Raw genomic sequence first — 19578 nt, 5'->3', positions numbered from 1 at the left:
ACGAGGGAGATGGCACACATGACGTACGTTATTATTGTTATTAGACCTTGTTAATTGAGAAGTACGTGAACTTTAATTTTCTTGGATTGTTTAAAGTGAGCAAGAGTTATTCGCAGTTAAAGGTCTCGTTGACTAGCTGTAAAGTTTATTGCGAAATTTCATTAAGAAAGAAGATGGCCATAACATTAACCTTAGTCGAAACTCATGGCAGGTGCCACGACTTCATTTAATTAGGTAAACGATTCTTTTATGTGGAACTGTATACGTTTTTACAATAAGTTTACAAGATTATCATTTCCTAAATTTAAAACTTACATCAAAAGTGTTTTAATTGAAAAGTCACATTACAAAATTGGAGACTACGTGTTAGATAAAGATGTATGGAAAGTCGACGTGAGTCTAGATTCCACACAAATATGATTCAAAATGTATTCTATAGCATTTAAGTTTATTTGAAAAGAGCAATCCCTAGAGTTTCTTGCTCGTTCTACTCAGGGAGGTCAGCGTAGTGTACGAGCAGTAGCTTAAAAAATGTTTTCAAAGTGCACATTTATTTTACCTATGGAACATATGATTCTTTTATTTTTTAACCGACTTCCAAAAAGGAGGAGATTCTCAATTCGACTGTATGTTTTTTTTTGTATGTCTGTTACGAGATAACTCCGGTATTTGTGAACCGATTTTGATGATTCTTTTTTTGTTGGAAAGAGGGTACCTCATAGTAGTCCCATTTAATTTTAAAGAAAATCATCCACCTCCAAGGGTGGCTGTTCACGCATGAAGATTCAATTTTATAAATATCGCCTAAATTTTATTAGAAGGAGCAATTATTTTATTAGCTGATTTTGCTATCCTCCAATTCAAGGCGTTTTTCTCTCTCAATATACTTTGAGTAGTGAGAACCGATTTTTATAACCTCCTGTGTTAAGTTCCGTATAGTGGCGAACTAGGGGATAAATCCGGGCTGGCGCACTTTCCGGTAACCGATTTCAATACAACTTGGCAAATAGATGTAATTCCACGTAATTTTGAGGTCGGTTTTTTAGTACTCTCTACTGAGATTATTTTAAATGTATTCAGTCAATTTCCCTAAAACTATTTCTTTAATTTCGGCACTTTATAGTTTAAAGTGTGCGATGTTGCCGTGGGCTTGTCGGTACATGTCAATGTCGTGTTCATTATTACGCTAACAACATTAATTTTGTCAACTCACTTATGTCACTGACTTGGCGACTCAAGAGCGTTACGGCAAACTGCACGGCATTTGTTTTATTGCGAACCCAATTTGTTTCGTCCCGGAGGCGTTGCTTCTCATTATCCGTCTGTGGAAACATCATGCAATGTTAAACTTATAATAAGCCTTTTAGGTTTTTTGGGTTTATGCTAACAAAGTTTTTCTTTCATCGTTAAAGCAATTATTATTATAACATTACAACCTTACCTTTGTAAATTGTACAAAAACAAAAACAGTGGAATGTAATAGATAGACCCATTCCTTTGTACTGTTTCCGTTTAACGGTAGCGTTACTGCTAGATGTATGTAAGTTACTGCTTAGCCTATTCTACTGCAGTTGGTACCACTTCCGTTTTGAACATATGCATCTACCTGTATAAGTACTAACGTGACTCCCCAAAATACACGCTTAGATGTTGATAGACATTACGGCAACATTAAAGTTTAATTTCTTAATTACTCTTTACGCTCACAGAAATAAATTTCTAGTGTTAGACCTACGCTCGTAATTATGAAAATATTACCGAAGCGCCTAATAAACATCTTCACAAGTCACGCTGAATTGTATCACTGAGTTAAACCATGCGACATGCTTGACAAAACATATGTTAGAGATATAAAAGAAATAAAGATATAACTTCCCCACTCTACCCCTTCAATTGCCAAGTGGCCAGCCAGTAATTATTTGTAGCAGTAGGTGGTTACTATTTCCGTTATCTCTACCAGTGGTATGTTTGAGTTGATGTGAATTTGATTCTTCTCTTACATTTTAATACACATTATAACAAACGAGGTTTAATCACACCAGACGTATCTGATCATTTTGAGAGTTTCAAGATGAATTTTAACATATTGCTCACTTATTCTTAATACTTTTTACAACATCCCTAATTTGATCCCTGCACGGCTCCATCCACATTGGCTCTACAAATCTGTGCCGACAATCTATGTTGAATTTTGTACTTAAGGTATATTTGGGCAAGATATATTTATAATATAAATAACGAGATATAGCGTAAAACCAATCTGTTCCACTGTTCTCTGAGTGAACTCACAAAAATAGAGATTTACATGTATGTATGTGACATATGCATATAGTCATTTAATGGTCTATTGAATTGGTTTTGCAACCTGTGATCAAGTTTAGAAAATAAATAAAAATAAATTGATAAAATATTTCAAGAATGCAACCATGATAAATTAAAAAGACAATAATGTCCTAAAAAATAAGTAAAACATAATAATATTTTAATCTTAAAATTACCATAACATATAAAAATAGATGTCACATCTCTATTGGATGACCTCGAAGGCCCAGCGGTTAGCAATATGATACCCGGTGAATCAATTTGAAAAACAAATGTTTCAAAATGTGTTCTGATCTGGGTGTTTTTTTCGAGATATCATGGGACGGGACGAACAAGTCGTGCGCTTGGTTGCAGTGCCATTCAAAGGTTTCACTTGCAAAGATTCGAGAGGCACGGGCCCTGCCACCCGCCACCCCGAGACAAAGTTGACAAGTCCCATGTGAATTTCACTAGCAGCATACTTTTTTATAAGAATCTTACACAAAATAAATGTTTCTAACCGATTTATTGTACCAGCGTTTTAACATGTTGTTCGTCGCAAAAAATGGTTTCTAAATTTTCCGTCTCAGTTCTTTTTTTTGCAGGTGACCTGAATTCATTGCCCGTAAGTATACGTACAACACGTCGACGACGCAAAATCTAAATTCACTATTTATGTAAATACGTCGGCGCGGTGCTACGCCTCAGCCAGCTACGCATTTAGGCATAAAATACATTACAAGGCTGAATAAATGTTGCTAAATTCTTGACATTTGTTCATCGTATCATTATTATAGCTTTTTTATGTTTTGGTTCCAAGCAAACAGGAGATTCGTGTGAAAGTTTGCAGCCTTGAAGACATTTGTGCGCAATTTACAGATTCTACTATAAGAGCTTCGTGATCTCAATCTGTAATATCACTTTTACCACTTGAATACCATGCTCAGGTACCTATTTGATATCCCTAATTTTAGATTAAATAAATAATACATCAAGGGAATGGAAAATGTTGCCGTAAGCCATCGACGACCTCTTCGTCTATAAGGGAAGATAAACAATAATTTCCTTTGTTAGTTTTTTATATGGTCGATTCTACTTAAAAGTGAAATATCTCAAAGTTGAGACACTGAACCGCGATACTTGGCATTACACCACCCTCTGTTGTGCCCGAGCCTATGAATGAACACTATAATATTGTTAATTCTCCCATTAATCAAATCAATAAGGTAACTAACGCCAACATTATCTTCAACCAAAGCCGGTAATGAAATACTATAAAATTATACGACGCAACATTTGAAATATCCATTCGTTATCGTAAAACATTAATAAAGTAACTTGCTGCCGCCACGACGAGATATTCTATCTTTCTCACTGCACTTACTCTATAACTCAATCTCAATCGAGTTGATCTGCCACAATAATTTACGCTATACATTACGCCTTTTCATACTAGTGCACTGGATTACGTCTCTGTAGCTTTCCATTTTGGTGGCAGCGCGTGGCGGCCACAACCGGAAGTGCGTCATTACCGCCACAATGGCCACCGGAACATCACTCCAGCCTTCACCCACTTATAACTACCTACAGATTATGGTTTGGGGAGGGCAAGGATTATGAGAATCAATAGTAGGGATTAGTGACAACCAACAAGTTATATATGAGCTGTGACCATGTTGAGGAGTTTTTGAAAATAGTATTTTTAAGTGCAACTCAGAGCTTTAATCCCAAAAATCTCATAAAGTTTACAAGTCCCATGTGCCGGCACTTCCACCAGCACCTTACCTTCCTACCTTCAGAACCGGAACACACATTACTTCTTGCCGGCAAAAATATGTATGGTCGCAGTGCTACGCTGGACGATTTCTTTTTGCAAGGAACTCTACTGCCACGAAAAGTGAATACCGTAAGTTTGTGCCATTTAGCACGTCAATAGCGGTCATTGACCCGATTTTCGTCTCGAAGTCAACATTCGACAGCGATCGATCGCCGATTCCTGAAATATATCGCAATTTGGACATCGCTTGGGTATCATAATAAAAGTCAATATCACAACTTGAAAAAACGTGAATGATCAACTCTTATGTTAATGATATACACGTTTTATTAATTATCTCACAATAACATACCACTTCACATCAAAACCAATATTTAAAACTCCGTGTATAATAACTGTAATTCAGTTTCCTTAATTTCATAATTTTAAACATATAAAATGCATTCATTCAACATCAACACAAAGGCATAATTTATCCTCGTTTGCTTTTATCTACTTTTCACGCCAGATGCGCTTCACCGTTTTTCGATTTTATACTAAACATATAATATGTTCGAAGTACGCTTGAGTTTGGTCAAGTGTCGGAAATATTCACGTTTCAATTTGGTGCAGTTAATTGGATTTATGAAGTTACTGGGAACATTGGATAGTATCGTTTTCACGGTATACAGTGGTAGGATGGGGTGAACGAACGCTATTGACATGCTAAATGGTACAAAGTACTGTCGCCGTCATTTCAGCGGTCAAAACTAATTTTGAATATATTAACACTTACGTAAAGTAAATTTATAAGTACACAATGTCAAAAAGAATGCTACGAACAAAGTTATCTGATTGTGTGTCGTAGTAAAATAAGAATGTTTTTAAAGTGTGTACTCAATATGAACAACGATTCTATTTTTTACTTTTCGCTCACAAACTATTTGAAATTATGGAAGAAAATATTACTTTCGTGCGAGACTGGCGCCGGATGTAGGTTCGCTAAGCCTGTTCACAGGTCGAGGGACACTTAAAATGACAGCTTGATTATTGTCACAACGAGTTCTTAGATTTCGCGGTCTTTTGGTAAATTAAAAATAAGGCTGTTAAATTAATGACTTTTTTAACTATAGTTCAGAACAAGGCGGTTTGCATGACTTGTCTATCTCAATCACCCGTGACCGTGTGCCCTGCAAAGTGCCTGAAACGTTGGTATGTTTGTAAAAACAAATAAATACTAAACAATTTTTTCGATTTACATCCGAAAAAATAGTTTCGTTTTAAATTGTGTAATTGATTTTGTTGTCAGTTGAAATGTTTTGAAATACGTTTGTAATATGGACAGCAGTCCGAAGTATTTTTTTAACTTCGTCTACTCGTATTGGACAAAAAGTTAAAGCAAAAAAACGACCCCAACAAATTTTTATTAAATAATGTAATAATTACTTGACCTTTATTCTTCAAGGACTCCACCTTCATGCCTACCATAGACAAAGAGAGTGAGAAAGGAAGAGTAATTACTTTTTAATTTCCTTTGCGTTGATTAAATTCAGGTTAACGGAACATTAACATTCAGAATCCGTTTACATTAGAAATATTTAATTTTCAACCGAGATGAAATTGAGGCGCGAGGCAGGAAATGAGCGGCTTGAAAGGATGTTGAGTTTCGAATAACTAACTATAATTAAGCATAAACTAAAATTATTCTTCAAACCACGTTCTGATTCTTCAATGAATTAAAATGCAGATAAACGGGCGTCAGACGTGAAGGTTCCGGGTTGGATTCCTGGTAGCGCTAATATGGAAACAAACTTTTCTAAAGTATTTTACTACAAAAAAACGCTATTAGAGATAAGAATAGTGTGTCTTTTCTCAATATAACATACTGTTTACAACCAAACTTTAAACATCAGTCTGTCACTTTTCAATTCAATTAAGTATACTCATACATAAAGAAACTGTATGCTGGTACCTTTGCCTACCCAAACAAATCACTTAAAAATAAATTCAAACAATGAAGATTGCGTCACTTATCGTTGATTTTTCGTGAAGTCAGACACTTGTCAGGATTTGCCGCCAGAGGCGCCACAAACACATGTCTTGGAAGTCAATGGGCCAACTCCAACCTCGAATCGCTAATAGTCCTAGTCTGTTTCAGGGGTACTAGAATTAATTTCATTGCTGCATTGGTACTGACAGTACAGCGAATTTCTTAGTTTGCGAGTGGTACGGTTAGTAGTTAGTAGTTTTTTGTTATGTTATTATTATTATTAATAAAATGCTGTGGAAAATTTTTCCTTGTTTTATGATAGCAAGTGCCGAGACGAACAAGTCGTGCGTCTAGTGGTATGCGACACGTCTGTCCACAACAGTTGCAGTGTCACTCGCAGCTATAAATCGTAAAGGTCTGAGGGACAGAGAAAGTTTACAAAAAGCACCCTTACCCTTCAAAACCGGAAAGCAGTAATATAACTTACAATACTACTTAGCGGCAGAAATTGGTGTGATGGCAGTACTTCCCTCGACAAACTCTTTCAACTATTTAAGAATATTCTGCATAAAGCTTCACTCCTTTTCGTTTCAAAAGCTCAAAGCTTTCGAGTACTTGATTTCTTCACATAACTGGAACTTACCTGAAACAACAAGTTTAAAATATAATGAAGTTCAAAGTTCAACCAACACTTACACAATTTTTTTTATATCGGGTTCAAATGCATTATAATCCAAAATCGAGCGCACGAACTAATCACAACTAAATATTTGTTGTAAATCGAGTTTAGTTCAAATTTAATATTAAGAAAGAAAGGAAATTTTATTCAGTACATTTTAAATTGAACTTGTAAAATAAAAAAATAGTTGGCTACGGACAGCCACGGCGCTGGTATTATGTGGAGCCGATATTGTGTGGATTATTGCATAATATTTACTTATTGCTTTCTGATCTAGACGATTCGATTTGCCTTTCCATTGAATCGATTCGCATGAAAAAAAAATAGTTAAAACCCATAGCTTTGGGTTAAAATCTGGGCGGGTTGTTTGGGTTTTAACTCACTGCCCTTGTCTGATTGCGACTATACCCCTTAGCATTTTCACCAACCGCTTTCTAATGGATTATCGACTGCATTGAAATTGCTATTAAGTGTATAAATAAGTTTAATTATTAAAGTAGTGTATTTTGTATTTTGATTCTAAATTATAAGAAGTATGTGTAATGTGCAACTCAATTGATTTTTTATAAGATACGATCGGTAAATCGATTGTTTGGTGTGTGACTCCTGGTTTTGACCAATCAGTGACTCCGACCAAATAAAGATCAGTTAAAATGGTGATAAGAATGATGTCGTCACAGCCAAAAGCAGCATTAAGTTTTTTGTGAGGCAGTCTACGTTGCTACCCAAAGTATACGCTTGTGTAAGAAAATAAAATGGTACGTAAATGTCATAGCGTATAAGTTCTTAAATCGACTCCGCACTCAGGTAGGACGCTGCAGAGTATGCATGTGTAAATGGGATTGCAAGGATACTAGTCTAATCCAATGTAAATACGGTGCCCCAACACCTGCACGCTTTAGGATTTAATGGCGGTGCGGCGTGACGCGGTCAGCGCAAGGATACGCTAACAATAAGTATTATCAACAAAGAAAAATAAACAAACACATTGTATAACTTTAGGTGTGACTCCCTTCCCAAAGAAAACACGGTCGATCCGAATGCGCTCACATATTTCTCTCTAAACAAAACCCGAAAGAAGCCTGTTGTGAAAAATTTCGTGGCCCGACGTATTGATTGTTCTACGAAAATGGGTGGCCGCGAACTCGGTTTTAAAACAAAAGGTTCGAGCCTCTTCTGTTTGCGTTTATTACCGAGTCCAAATCCGCGGTGCGGACTTAACGCCGGTTTAATTCCATCTTAGACAACTTTATGAACGGATTTGAATATTCTTATTGGATTTTCAGTTCTGGACTGGGATCATTATAGGTATGGAGTTGTAAGAATATTTTCTTTGGGCTCATAGGTTTTAAAACAATGCCTCCCGACATCTTATTTTATAGATACGCTCGAGGCCGTCACGTTGATTTTACAAGTAATGTTTAATGTCTACTTATTCGTAAGGCAGATTCTTTTCAGAATAATGAATCAGATGCTCTAGGGGTTGGCTTAATAAATAAATATTTTGTACACGTTTCTCATTTACAATATTTATTTCCAATATCATAATAGATAGACAAACCGACAACTGAGCTAAACATTCGAGCTGTTATTGGCTTACTTTTCATTAAAAGAACTTTTCGAAACGCTAATAACTGAGTAGTACTCATAAAGCTAAATTGCAATGCATCGGGTTATTGAAGTTTAAAACAAACATAATCTTCAACTAGTTCGTACCGTCTGAAAGAGTATTATTTTTCTTATAGCGCCATCTGTGAGCTTCAGTTCGTACCAAAATTTTCTTCTTGCTCACTTGGTATTATAAACGTTCCGCTATTCTATACGAGGTGGCGGTGTACCAAAATAGTATTTCTACTCCACAGTAGATGGCAATGCCTAATTTAAAAATAAACACATTGCAAAGAAAAAAAATATTTTTATACGTTCAACCCCGAGGAGGAATTTTTTATTGTTGCAATCAGTTTTAGGGAAAAAAGATCTTGTAAAACTTTAAAATTGTCGAATTTGATAAGGTATAATGCTCAAAATCATTTTAATTCAATTGTAATTGGATTTCATCTTAGAAATTCTTTATTAGGTGCCTTTCTCGAAACCCTTTTCAGAGATAGCACCAAAGGGAAATAATTGTTTGGCATCCCGTCATCAATCACCAGTGAGAGAGTGAGCGAGTGGCCGAAAAAATGCATCAGCCGGGCGTCGATCGTGTCATAAATAGCGATGGAGTGTGTCTACAGGATTTGGGGAAAAATACTTATAAACTCGAAAACATCGCATGCGTTGCTTTGATCCCAAAGTAGCTAAAGCACTTGTGTTATGGGAATCGGAATCGAAACGACGGTAACCACAAACACTCAGACTCGAGACAATATAAAAAAGTTGTTTTTCTACACTGACCCGGCCGGAGATCGAACCGGAGCCGTCAAATTTATTAATTAAATTGAGTGTACACATAGGTGGCTAGTGTGTAAAACTTTTTGAAACGGGCGTTAAATGCTCACAGGCACTTTTTACCCGTCAAACCTAAAAGAAGGGTAATGTACATTATACACAGCACTTATGTAAGAAAAGTAGCATCACGCGTATGAAATTGATCTTGAAAAGCCTGAATTGGACTTGAGACTCGTACCGATTTACGCTATCAATGTTCGTGATGTTAATGAAAACTAAAAAATGCATAACATGTTCTTTGGTAAATTTTAAAAAACCTATTTAAATAATTATAATTCAGAATAGGGTAAATACCCTATCTTGAATGCAAAATTGCATTAATATTATAATTAAGTAGTTGAAGACTTTAGCACATCAGTCAGCCGTGACCATGGGTCCTGCAAAGGTCGCGAAACGTTGGTTTATTTGGGAAAGAAATATATGAATAAATAGTTTCATTTGCAATTACAATTTCGCAATATTGCGATAAAGGTCCGAAACTGGCTTGTACATTGCGAAAGCGTTACCTTTGCGAGATATAGCAATTTTGACAACAGTAAACTGGCTCACAGTGAATAATGAATTATTACAGCACGTGTTCGGAGCGACGATAAGCATATTTTATGGGAACGTTCCCGTTCTCCGACGCATAATCATGAAAATCTCGAGTGAGCGATGACAGATTTACCACTCACAACATCTATTTGGTACAACGCGCAATAAAAATATGAGCGAGCATAACATGTTTCATTATAGTTTTTAAGGAAACGTCACGACGTTATTGTTCGACGTAAATTTGGAATTTTCACCACGTTTTTGACATCTTCTATGAACTTTTTCGTACATAGGAAGCAACTTTTGTCTCAACTAGGCTATCACGAAAACACGAAATCGTCTCTAAATGTACTTTCAATAATATTCAAATAATGTAATAAAACTTTTTCGATCAATAGGCAATAAACACATTGCAATATTTTCAAGCAATAAAATGGCAAATAAAAAACTTATTGGCCTCTACAAATGTATTCTCTATCAGTACTGCCAAAAACGCTAATGTGATGTACTTTCTTCTTGTTCTCGGCATATTTATTTATAAAGTAGATCCAAGTCATGGTAACGTTACAAATATTAGCATGCGAGGCGATAATCTTAGTGTAAATGACATTACTGACACGCTACTGGCTGTATTGGGTATTCACGAAGATGGAAACTTAACAAATTCAGGAAGAATCAAAGAGTTAAAAGATAAACTGCAAGCAATAGACAGCTATGTGGTTGACAAAGAAAAGTACAGGGAATTGCTTATGAACGAAACGAGACATTCGACATTAAACCAGACAAATTTTTACTCAGCGTTGAATGAGCAAGATTATTTTCAAACTTTGACGAATGAGACCATGAGTTTGTATTTAAAACTGAAGGTTAAAATGAACAGAGATGATATAGTAAAGTTATTATCAGAAAAAACCGATAACACAAACATGAACAAATCGGCTCGAAGGTCGTTAATGGACAATGTCGAGGCGGGGAGAAGGAGACTGACGAAATTCGAAGAAATGGTTGACAAGTATATTGGGGAAGTCGCCGTCGATGAGCACACCTTTGACGAAAACGACCGATATGTCAAAACTTGGGGTATGTATGCAGCTCATATTGGCTACAGGATAGTATTGGCTACTTTCGAAATGTAACAAAAGATTCTTTTCATTCGATACAAGAACTTGAATATTTGTATAGTGGGACAAAGGAAGTGCGAAAGGTGGGAAATTATTCATGATCAGGTTTTAAGAAATAGCCAAAATATTAATAAGTTTTTAGAATAAAAGGACTTTATACTAAATATAACGAAAGTATATTTGTTTTATGGGGAGAGAGTCAAGATTTGAACAAAATATCTAAAAATTATATCTGTTTTCTTGTAAGCTGATTCCAATACAAGTGTACAACGGTTACAATCTGTTTGCAGCTCGATTACATAACGAGGCGTGGTAGCAACACGCGAAGAATACAACTGGCTAATAGTTACGTATTTGTATTTGCTGTTAATAAATCTTATTCCAAACGGTTACGACGTTTTTTATTTTGTTATTGAGCTGCAAATGGTATTTTCAAATCATATGGTACAGCACGCAGAAGTGGATTGTTACACAAGATACTACTTGTCTGAGTAATCAATTTCAATAACATTAATACTGAACTCTATGGAGATCTAAACATTGAATAGTTCAAATTAAAGAACACACGACTCTCTTAAGGGAGACAGGCAAGAGGGCAGGTATTCATCAGGCCACGGTAAATAACGCTAGCTGCCAAATTAAACAAATGATGATATTTTTGATAAAGATAAGACGCATACATACCTTAAAAGAGGCCCGTACAATAACTATTATGTTCTTATCGGTATATCCCTTGCGCAAGCATAAATCGTTGTGAACTAAATCCCCGCGTAAACTAAACGTGATATCCGAGAAGCGGGAATAGACGTTGCGTCGGCTGTTCCTGAGTCTCACAAATCTGAGAGTTAGCTGGATTAGGTTCGTTATTGTTTTTTCTTAGAAACACGATTTTGTAAGAAAAATTTTGTGTCTTTGTAAAATATTTGTAAATGTGTTTCTACGCCGTGAAGGTAGTGAAATGGAAGTATTATCGGAAGGTCTCTAATCCATTTCACAATATTCTTTCTCCTAGTCTTTAAGACCGGTAGCAGCCCGAACGGTTGCTTATTGTTACTTCTCGATTGAAAGGTCCACGATTAATTTTTTAATGTTTAGTAATAATACCTCTTTCTAACGGCGAAGAAAAACAGTAATTAAACCTAGTTGTAGAAGACGGTTCACAATTTTCGAAAGACGTGAGAAGTCTCCAGCCTGCATTGGCCCAGCGTGGCAAACCGTAAACTGAGATGTTTACATTGTTTTTTAAATCTGAATATTCCGTTTTCTTAACAAATTTTAAAGGAATAAATTAATGTTGTATATTTGAAACTTGCTTATAAACTTTATAAACCTCTTTCAGATCCTCAAGCAGAACTGGAAGAGCGCAAAACCTTCCATCAGCACGACGGACGACGGATCTTTCGCGGCGAGCGCACTACAGTCCGATATTATCCGTTTATGGTGTCCGTACACGTCATGGGACGCTTCTGGTGTGGTGGATCCATTTTCTGGAGTGATATCGTTCTTACATCTGCTTCGTGCTTGCAACTGTAGGTTAACACACCACATTAACACTGTCCTCGAAGGCGCACGCCTAATGGTAATTACTATTGGGCCACCACAATCGGATAGTACATAATTCAACAAGGAATATTCAAAAGAAAAACAAACTTCTTCCAAACAATATAAAAACATTAAACACGAAAACACAATTTTCCCATAAAGTTACGTCATAAAAAGCAAGTTCCGCCCAACAAAATTCTACTCACCAATTGAAACTGTGATTTCCAGCAGATAGATGGCACCAGTAAGCCAACTGAACCTAGTGGAGTGTAATTACAAATTGAATTATTAACGCGCCCTTGAAACTCGTATTACCTGTGTTGCGAAGTCTGTATAAAATTAAAATCAACTCCACAATTGTAATGAACCGCTTGCTATGCGGTTCCTAATAACCAAAGGACCACCCACTTTCCTGTGATCATAAACTCGTTCGCATAGCGTGGTTATTCCGACATCTCTTTTCTAAATTGTTCAGATAGTAATAATAAATTAAAATTATACGTAGTACCTCGCAAGGATTTCGAAAGAAATAGTTTTCGAATCTTAGAACTCCAAGACAATAATGCTGCAGGCAAACACAAAGTTACTTAGAACATAACGTCTAATTACCAAAAGATTAGTAGTTCTAGGAGTAAAATGTAAAGCCAGCTCATGCTATAATTAAGTGGTGAAACAAGTTCGTGAAATTGGGGTATGTCTGTACGCTTTCGCTTAATTGAGATGTTTTCGAGAGCTTTCTGCGATAAAGTGCTCGCCAGGGATCGACAGCGAGGTGGAATTGCTAAATTTAAAGTGCCCTAAATAATTTGGGGTTACAGCCGCGTGCGTTCGTACGAGAATTATATTTTTGCATATTTATCGCAACCGAACTGTAGTTGCTTAGAGAAAAATAGTAATTCGAATATTAATAAACATGAAACTCTTCATGATGCCTGAAACCAAAATATCGTTAGTAGAAAAATCCTAAAATATTTGTTTCGGTATTTTACGACTTTCGTGGTTGTTCACCAAATAACTATCACTTGGAACAGAGAGGGTAATAATAAGAAGTCGTAGATAGTAAATTATTCCTTATCTATATAATTATCAATGGATGATTAGGGCAAGGGAATATTTTGTTTTATTTTTGTTTAGGATGCACAACAACCGTTTCTTTCGCGAGAACCCGAAGACACTGTTCGTGAGGGTTGGGAGCAACCACAGCAGAGTCGGCGGAGAAACAATTGAAGCTCTTGAGGTATTCACAGACTAGGATGAATTCTCACACCTGTATTTTCTCGCCTTCCTTAGACCTGGTGGGAAGTTCCAAAATATATGACTTGCTCATGTGGAATATGTCCGCTCTGCGTAGCAGGCCTGAACATTATGACATTATGCTATCGTATGTTCTATTCATTGAAAACTATACCTGAACTGTCATTTACGGAGCGTACATTTACGTTTTCATTGTATCGAAAAATACACTTGTCACCAGGTTAGGTGACTTATATATGGATAGAAGCATTTCGTCTTGTTTTCTGTCTTTTCCTTTTACCTTCGTACTGTTCTGAAATTTCATTATTTCAACCATTTGTTCAGGTATACTTCCATCCGGCGTACAACTCGAAACGCTTGCGCAACAATATCGCGATCATCCGCCTGCGCCGTCATGTGAAATTCTCTTACCATCACGTCCCCAAGCGAATCGACATATCGCACAACGATATGGGTATCTCATTCACAGCTGAGGTCTTGCTTTTGGGGTGGGGCGTCTCCAAGGTGAGTGAATAAACCATACAATAGGTACTTTCACACGCATTTATATTCTTTATTGCACCAAACGAATGCAAAATAAATAATAATTGTACATAAGATGAGCAAAAATCATAAAGCGTGCTCAGTTTAAGTCGTGACAAAACGTATAAAGTCCTTTTCTGGGTTTTTCTACTGACAAGGATTTCGGTTTGAATTCAAGGAAAAGCAACATAAAAGAAAATTCGAGACGGAATCAAGAAAAAACAGAATAGAAAATTCAAAAAAAACCGTGCGACCGTTATGACATGCAAACAAACAATTTGATTTTTTATTTATTTATTTATTTATTTATTTATTTATTTATTTATTTATTTACACAACTCTATCCTTACAGGTTAGGTACACCCAATTCGATAGCGTCGACATCATTCTTACATATCTAATTAATTACTTATATCTAAACTCTATTACATATTATATTATACTAAATTACAACGAACAAACTTACCAGAACAATTGCTGTTATACATATTTACACAACACCCATAGAGAAGCTTTCTCAAATTCGTTTTAAAATAATCTAACAAAATTACTATGAAAAATTACATCATCATATGAAAACTATGTAGTTTTCGTATGATGATGTAATTTTTCATTCAGTACATACTGAACTCTTTGATACGTTCTGAATATACGTAAAAAGAGTAACATTGTAAAATTATTGTAAAATAATGCAGTGTAACTACATTCTAAACACATTCACCCAGCAAATTGTGTTGAAAATACACACTGTTTGTCTCAATAACTTTGATCGTGTATGTTCGTGCTTACATTAAAGTGGTTTAAAAGAGTTTGTTTGTTCGCAGGCTACTCAAAAGCTGACTTATGAGCCGATTTTCCTTCAGAGAAAGTTGCTGCCCATTTATCCGAGCAAGTTTTGCAAAGAAATTTACGGGGAGTGAGTATTTTTACTTTGTCGTTGCCATCTTACTATGTCGGTGTCCCAAAAATAATGTTTCCGCACAATACCAGGCTCAAGCCGATCGAAGGTAATTACTACACAAGTGAAACATAGATATTGTAATACAGAGCGTGACGACGCTAATTATTGCACGGATTGAAGTTTTTCACGTCATCATTATCCACAGCCCGTCTTCACTCACTTACTCCCGTTAAAAGTTTTCCGTAGTCTGTACCAACCACCTCGATTTTTCTCTTTGTCCATCTACGGCCCACGACTTTCACGATGTCGTCTACCCATCTCGCTGCAAGATGTCCTACATTTCTGTAACCTTTTATTGGCCATCATTCGTTAATCGCTTCACTCCGTCTGCCATCATCACGTTTCGCAATATGTACCGCACACCAACATATTTATGAGTATGAGTCAAAGTTTACCTTACAAGAACAATGTTATTTATCGTGGGGTCCTTTTTCCTCTTATTTTCAGACAATTTATAACAGAATCAATGTTTTGTGCCGGAACTGTGACTACAGGGGAAGGTGCTTGCGATGTAAGTTTACATATTTCTGAACGACTCCAATGGCTTTACTTTTCAATTTCTACGCTTTTCTCCTTCTCTATACACGAACAGACACGCATAACCGTGTATATACAAATTACGTTTTTTTCAACAATTCGATATCCTCTCTATTAGCCCACATGCAGCAGCAGCAAACCATCCTAATCGGCCTTTCTGATTCGGGAATGCCGAAGCCGACGGCTAAAGTCGACAAGCTGCGCATTGAGCCAGTAGCTCGCATCGTCATGTCGCGCATTAGGGCGCGTGTACACGCTAAGAAATTCGACATTCTGCTACAGCAAAGATGAGAATGCTCTTGTACACGACAAGAACCTTGTCGGATCTAGCCACGAAAACATGTCGTGTCTGTTGCAGACGAGAAAATGATGAGTATGTACACGATACGAATGCTTTCGGACAGACGTTTGTAGGGTAAAGTGTGTCTTTGCATTACAAGTCTTCCAGGTATCTGTCGTTTACTATCGACTGTGGGAAGAAATATATTATTGTATATGTTGACTTTTAAAGCAACACCCGTCCACGCGCATAAACGTTTCTTTACTGACAATGCACCTCACCCCACCCCATACAATAGTGGCAGAGCGCGTCGTGCTGGGGGTAGACATAGAGAGAGTAGAAATAGTAGAGTAGAGATTTTTTCTTGTCCGGCGCCGGGGCAGTGTACACGGTTCGTGTGTAGAAACGACACGAATTTTTGCATAGACCCGACTTTTCTTAGCGTGGACACGCGCCCTTATTCTCAAAATTTGTAAATTCTAAACACTAGATTTTTAGTAACATATTGTATCTAAACATCTGAAGTTTTTATTATTTTAACAATTATATATATTTTCACTACGCTTTTATTAATATCACATAATTTTAATAAGGACAAACCTATGACGTACTTACGTTTGATATCGGATTTGATTTTATCTGTCCAATTTCAGCACGACGCGGGGGGGCCGGCGATCATGAACGGCCTACTGGTGGGCATAATTTCATTCGGGCCAACAGTGTGCGGGTTCCCCGACGCGCCCACTGTTTTCACCCTCGTCGGGGCCTACGCCGATTGGATCGAGACCGTTAACGAAACGGTAAGACGAACCAACAAATATCTATTGGTCTGGGTGCAACAATGTCCTAGTTTAAAGCCAGAGTTAAGTCTTTAAAAAATATACATAATTTCGTTAAGAAAGAAGATATCCATAATATTAACCTTAGAACTAAGTCCAAACTCATGGTACCACGAATTCGTTTAACTAAAAGGTAAACGAGTCTATTTTAGGAAACTGTATACGTTTTTAAAATAAAATTCCGGAGCATGTATTAAGATTACCATTTTTTAAGATTAAAACTTGCATAAAATACTTTTAGTATTTTAATTGAGAAGTCATATTACAAAATTGTAGACTACGTATTAGATAAAGATGTATGGAAAGACGACGTGAGTCTAGATTCCACACATTTGTGTGAATCTGATAAATGATTGAAACGTATTCTATGGCATTTAAGTTTATTTGAAAAGAGCAATCCTTAGAGTTTCTTGCTCGTTCTTCTCAGGGAGTAGCTTAGAGTAGGACTAGCTTAAAAAATGACGTTTTCAAGTGTAAAAATTTTACCTATGGAATTAATGATTATTTGACTTGACTTGACTTCACTTGTTCAGGTGAATGATAAGATTTTACGATGGTCTTGCACATTTATCAATGCTAACAGGCTTTACAAACTTTCCGACAGATGCCCCCATACTACTCCGCGTACAAACGCACGACGACAACAGCACTGCCTCCTTACGTCGAATATTTCCGCACGCTACCGAAGAGAAAGATCACACTCGCCACGGACAGTCATACTACCTCCATCATAGATCTCTTGACCAAAACCACCGAGTCGACTACTACGGCAGAGCTCCGATTGAGACATGGGGATGCAGGCACCCAGCCGGACGGCGAAGAGGGAATGTTTATTGATTTTAATACATAAACGCCTTTATATTTCTAATTTGGTCTTATTTTCATAAATATTGAATATGGGTACCACACCCGGCTAGAGCAAAACTGACAATGAAGCTAAGCATACCAGTGGTACAATTTAAGGGAAACACGCACGGGTTTACGGAAGGGACCACCAAGCACCAGCAGCCGCTGACCAGCGTCCTATCATTAGACCATATTACGTTACAATTTATTAAATTTCTATAGACAGATATTTTACAGGCAGTTACTCATGTCTTGTGAAGTCATATGTTTAAATTTTAAGTAAAATATGACGGCGCGGTCAATAGATTTGCGAAAGAAATGCAATTAAAAACAAATAAGGACAAACGGAGCGCTTCGGGGCAGCACATAAGCCACGCGTCGTAATAATTGCAGGGATTTAGTATACGCATCCTTGGCGGTGCTGATTTGTACGTGAAGTATAATTTAAAAAAGTAGTAGTAGTTGACCATTGCTACAAAGACACAGGTACAGAACTAATAGCAACAAAAATAAAAATAGGAAGAAAACTAGATATATGTGTATGACAGCTGCGAATAGGTCCACATCTACGTCTCGCAGTTCAGTCTAATCTAATAATATTCCAGTACTAATCTTCAAAAGGAAAGTAATTCCTTAATAAAAACTACCAAAGAACGTCGCCTTAACATTGCACACACACACGTATGAGCGTCTTCACGATCATACAAACGTGATCGTCGTAAACTTTTTGCGAGCGCAGTAATGACTTTCATTACGTGGTTTATGGAGCTCCCGCGACGTCGATTGTTCGCTTTGTGACAGGCGTCGTTATTATTTCTATTAAGAGCGAACTCTTTGGCGTCAAGGATCCCTGTAGAGTGAACACTGTTTGAAGGTTCCTCTAGAAGCGTGCTTTTCTTTAGGCAATCCGTGAGATAGCAGTTAAACAAAATTAACAACAATACACTAATGACTAAAATGAATACAAGCGCAATGTAGACTAACGTGTACTTTACAACAACATACATTAAGGATTCCGTTGAGGTCTTCTCATTTTGGCAGCACCTTTGGAGAACCAATACCCTGAAGACGATAACGGGAAAATGGCTCAGCTGTTTTCCTGCTCAGTAGGTTCACCCTGTTACACGTCGATAATAAACACAGATTTAAATAGTAATTCTTATTTCTAATTTGATTTGAATACTAATTATTTTCAGGCTCTTTCGAGTGTTTCGCTAAAATTTATGATCGTAGTCTAGTTCGTAAGGTTGATTGTGCGTTTTAATAAGTGGCTGCGGTGGGAGTTGAGGTTAATGCATTTGAGGGCACGTAATGGGCGCGTAATGGCGCCATCGCAGCGCAGCCTGCGCAGGGCTGCAATTTAACGTTTGAGAGGGTGAAATCAGTCCATTCGACAAACGATTTTAAAACATTCTTAAGACTTATGAGCGAAGTACCAAACATTTTTAGAAACAGAATTTTTTTAAAGGAATAAAGTGTTTTATATAGTACTATAAACAAGTCTTTTATAAGATTCCAAGTGGCGGGACGAACAAGTCGTACGTTTGGTGGCAAGCGGCACGCCTACCCTGAACAGTTGCAGTCCACTCAGTGCTTTAAATCCCAAAGATCTGAGAGGTATTGCCACTGCGCCCATCACCCTGAGAACAAGTTGATAAGTTCCATGTGCCTGTAATTTCACCAGCACCAGCACTAGCACGCAGTAATGCTCACTCACTCGCTGCTTAGCGGCAGAAATAGGTAAGACGACGACGATCCCTGGTTGTGACTGAATAACTATATTATCATAGATGAAGTGTCTGAAATATTAGGGGTTAAAGTATGAAATTGCCGTTTTATTTCAATAGGTTCTTTGAATTTTCATAGAATCTTCATGGTTTGAGGTTTTCGAATGAAACTTTTTTCAAATGGTTTCTGTGATTTTTTTTTTTTTTAAATTTGAAACATTTGAATATCGACTTTCAATTG

The 19578-nt window shown here is 36.9% G+C and overlaps 2 protein-coding genes across 2 annotated transcripts in view; one reads left to right on the top strand and one right to left on the bottom strand.

The window, feature by feature from the left end:
- Positions 1–19578, bottom strand: part of LOC113229015 (dipeptidyl aminopeptidase-like protein 6) — a 566288-nt gene that overhangs the window by 442585 nt on the left and 104125 nt on the right. The gene's annotated exons all lie outside the window — the stretch shown is intronic.
- LOC113229057 (transmembrane protease serine 11G-like) lies at positions 10181–17619 on the top strand. Its single transcript, XM_026462541.1, has 8 exons — positions 10181–10788; positions 12169–12358; positions 13506–13608; positions 13950–14129; positions 14972–15063; positions 15556–15619; positions 16579–16725; positions 17369–17619. Exons 1-8 carry the CDS (start codon positions 10212–10214, stop codon positions 17612–17614), a joined length of 1599 nt encoding a protein of 532 aa, XP_026318326.1. The 5' UTR covers positions 10181–10211; the 3' UTR covers positions 17615–17619.

This window comes from Hyposmocoma kahamanoa, unplaced genomic scaffold, assembly GCF_003589595.1.
Source record: "Hyposmocoma kahamanoa isolate Upper Pololo Valley unplaced genomic scaffold, ASM358959v1 270, whole genome shotgun sequence".
Classification (NCBI taxonomy): domain Eukaryota; kingdom Metazoa; phylum Arthropoda; class Insecta; order Lepidoptera; family Cosmopterigidae; genus Hyposmocoma; species Hyposmocoma kahamanoa.
Note: the sequence above shows the minus strand (reverse complement) of the source record. Positions and strands in the feature narration are given on the sequence as shown.

Bases quoted from the DNA above. Each gene is read 5' to 3' on its own strand.
- LOC113229057 (XM_026462541.1), top strand. From the start codon at position 10,212: ATGTACTTTCTTCTTGTTCTCGGCATATTTATTTATAAAGTAGATCCA. The intron at 14,130-14,971 runs GTGAGTGAATAA...GTTTGTTCGCAG, and splicing joins TGGGGTGGGGCGTCTCCAAG to GCTACTCAAAAGCTGACTTA. The intron at 15,620-16,578 runs GTAAGTTTACAT...GTCCAATTTCAG, and splicing joins CAGGGGAAGGTGCTTGCGAT to CACGACGCGGGGGGGCCGGC.